Here is a 2068-nt window from a genome sequence, read left to right on the forward strand (position 1 = left end):
ATTTGAGACAGGGTTTCCCTGTAGTTTTTGGTGCCTGTCCTAGAACTAGCTCTTGTACACTAGGCTGGCCTGGAACTCACAGAGACCCTCCTCTGTGTTGGGATTAAAGGTGTGTGCCACCACTCCCCACTTTTTCATGCTTTATTTGTCTGCATGTACATATGTGAACCAGATGTGTCTAGTGCCAGAAGGGGTCCAAAGACAACTCAGGGCCAGGTCGTTTGTGAGCCTCCATGTGGATGCTGGGAACAAGAAAAGCAAGTGCTCTTAACTGTTGAGCCATCTCTCCAGTTTTCCTACTTTTTATTTTGAAAATAAAGTTGCCCTATTGATAACCTTGAACTCACTCCGTGGTTCAGGCAGGCTTTGAACTAGAGATCCTCCTGCCTCAGGCTCCCCAGTATCTGGGATTATTGGTGTGCCTTAAGAGGCCCACCTTGTAATGAACTTGTAGAAAAAAAAACACATATTATTGTTTTAAAAAATTAATTTTATTAGCCGGGCAGTGGTGGATCTCTGTGAGGTTAAGGCCAGCCTGGTCTACAAGAGATAGTTCCAGGACAGGACCCAGAGCTACAGCGAAACCCTGTCCCAAAAAAACAAAATAATAGTAATTATTTTATTTTACTTTATTACGGGTGATGGCAGCATACACCTTTAATCCCGGCACTAAGGAGGCAAAGGCAGGCAAATATCTGTAAGTTCAATGCCAGCTGGTCTACAGAGGTAGTTTTAGGACAGGGCTACACAGAGAAACCCTGGGGGGAAAAATTTAATATATATTATATTATTTTATTTTTTTAGAAAACTCTTACAGGAGAGTCTGAGACAAGAGTTCAGTCTGAACTATATAAAGGTGGGCACATCTTTAATACCAGCACTTCCGAGGCAGAGAGGCCAGCCTGGTCTACAGAGCACGGTCCAGGTTAGCCAGGACTCACGCAGTGAGACCTGGTTTTACATGGAAGGCTACTAAACCCTTTTCCTCCCTAGTAACACAAGTCATGAGGATTTCCTAGTATTTTAATCCTTTTGAAGTTTAAAATCCTGCCTGAGCTCGGGAGATAAAGGCAAGAAGGAGGTAGCGGTTGGCCATCCGAGAGCGAAGCGACTATAGCCAGCTGCAGTTAGAAAACTCATCCCAGACTTGGAGGGGCAGGAGGAAAGGAACTACCTGGGTGTTCCAGAGGCCTTCCGGTACAGAGCGGAACCCCGCCCCGCCAGGTTTCACGTGACAGTCAGCGCAACTGGTAAACTACAACTCCCAGAGCGCCACGCGGCCGGCCGGCTGGCGTTACGCCTTCTCGCTGATTGGCCACTAGGATATTTGAAAGGAGGAGCTGGCGCGGAAAAAGACTATCTTTCCGATGTTTGGTGGCGGCTCTGACTGGAGGTTAGTCATAGACCCGTAAAGAACGGCGACTTTGGGTGAAGTAAGGCTCGAAGGGTCTCCTGAGAGCGTGTTCAAGCCGAGGTGAATGGTGTTCCCATTTCTGACCTCGAAGGGAAATGGGGCGCCTCTGCGGAGGCTCGGGGGCCCCGCTTGGTCGGCGCCCAGTGACCCTGTGGAGACTTCAGGGGTGGCATGGTGGGGACAGGAGGACAGGAGCGGCCTGGACGAAGAAAGGTTGGACACGTCAGTTTAGAACGGGATCCCAGCGTCTAGGCATGGTCCCCCTGCTCCCCGCCCCATAGGATTTGTGATAGGATTCTTTTGATGCCTCAATCCCTTTTCTCCACTTATTTCCATTACAAATTTCCGCAGAGTTTACAACAATTCTCCAATCCATTTCCTCTTTAGCATTTTGCCATGAGGAACTTCAAAGGAGTCGACTTCGTGACTCTGCTTTGCAGCAAGGAGGAGACCCAGGAGCTGCTGCCTGACTTGAAGGTGGGGTGCTTTCTGTCTCAAGACACAACTAGTTTTTTGAGACCATCTGTCCTTTCTCTTTTCTCCTTTTTTTTCTTTTTTCCTTTTTTTTTTTTTTTTCATTTTCTATCCTGGGCATTGAACCCAGGAGCCCATACAAGCGGGGAAGGACCTCACCACTGTATCTTTTTTTTTTTT

General features: G+C 47.8%; 1 protein-coding gene across 2 annotated transcripts in view; it reads left to right on the plus strand.

Moving 5' to 3' along the window:
- The first annotated feature begins 1340 nt into the window (after positions 1-1340).
- Positions 1341-2068, plus strand: part of Espl1 (extra spindle pole bodies like 1, separase) — a 25346-nt gene continuing 24618 nt past the window's right edge. The window contains exons 1-2 of one of the 2 annotated variants that reach the window (XM_050130640.1): positions 1341-1393; positions 1802-1891. In XM_050130640.1, the coding sequence (XP_049986597.1) occupies positions 1811-1891 (81 nt within the window). In that variant the 5' untranslated portion in view covers positions 1341-1393; positions 1802-1810. Of the gene's footprint in view, positions 1475-1801; positions 1892-2068 lie in introns of both variants that reach the window. The other variant, XM_050130639.1, reaches the window with a different exon arrangement.

The sequence above is a fragment of the Alexandromys fortis genome, unplaced genomic scaffold, assembly GCF_014885135.2.
Source record: "Alexandromys fortis isolate MF-2015 unplaced genomic scaffold, M_Fortis_MF-2015_v1.1 scaffold_348, whole genome shotgun sequence".
In the NCBI taxonomy this organism is placed as follows: Eukaryota; Metazoa; Chordata; class Mammalia; order Rodentia; family Cricetidae; genus Alexandromys; species Alexandromys fortis.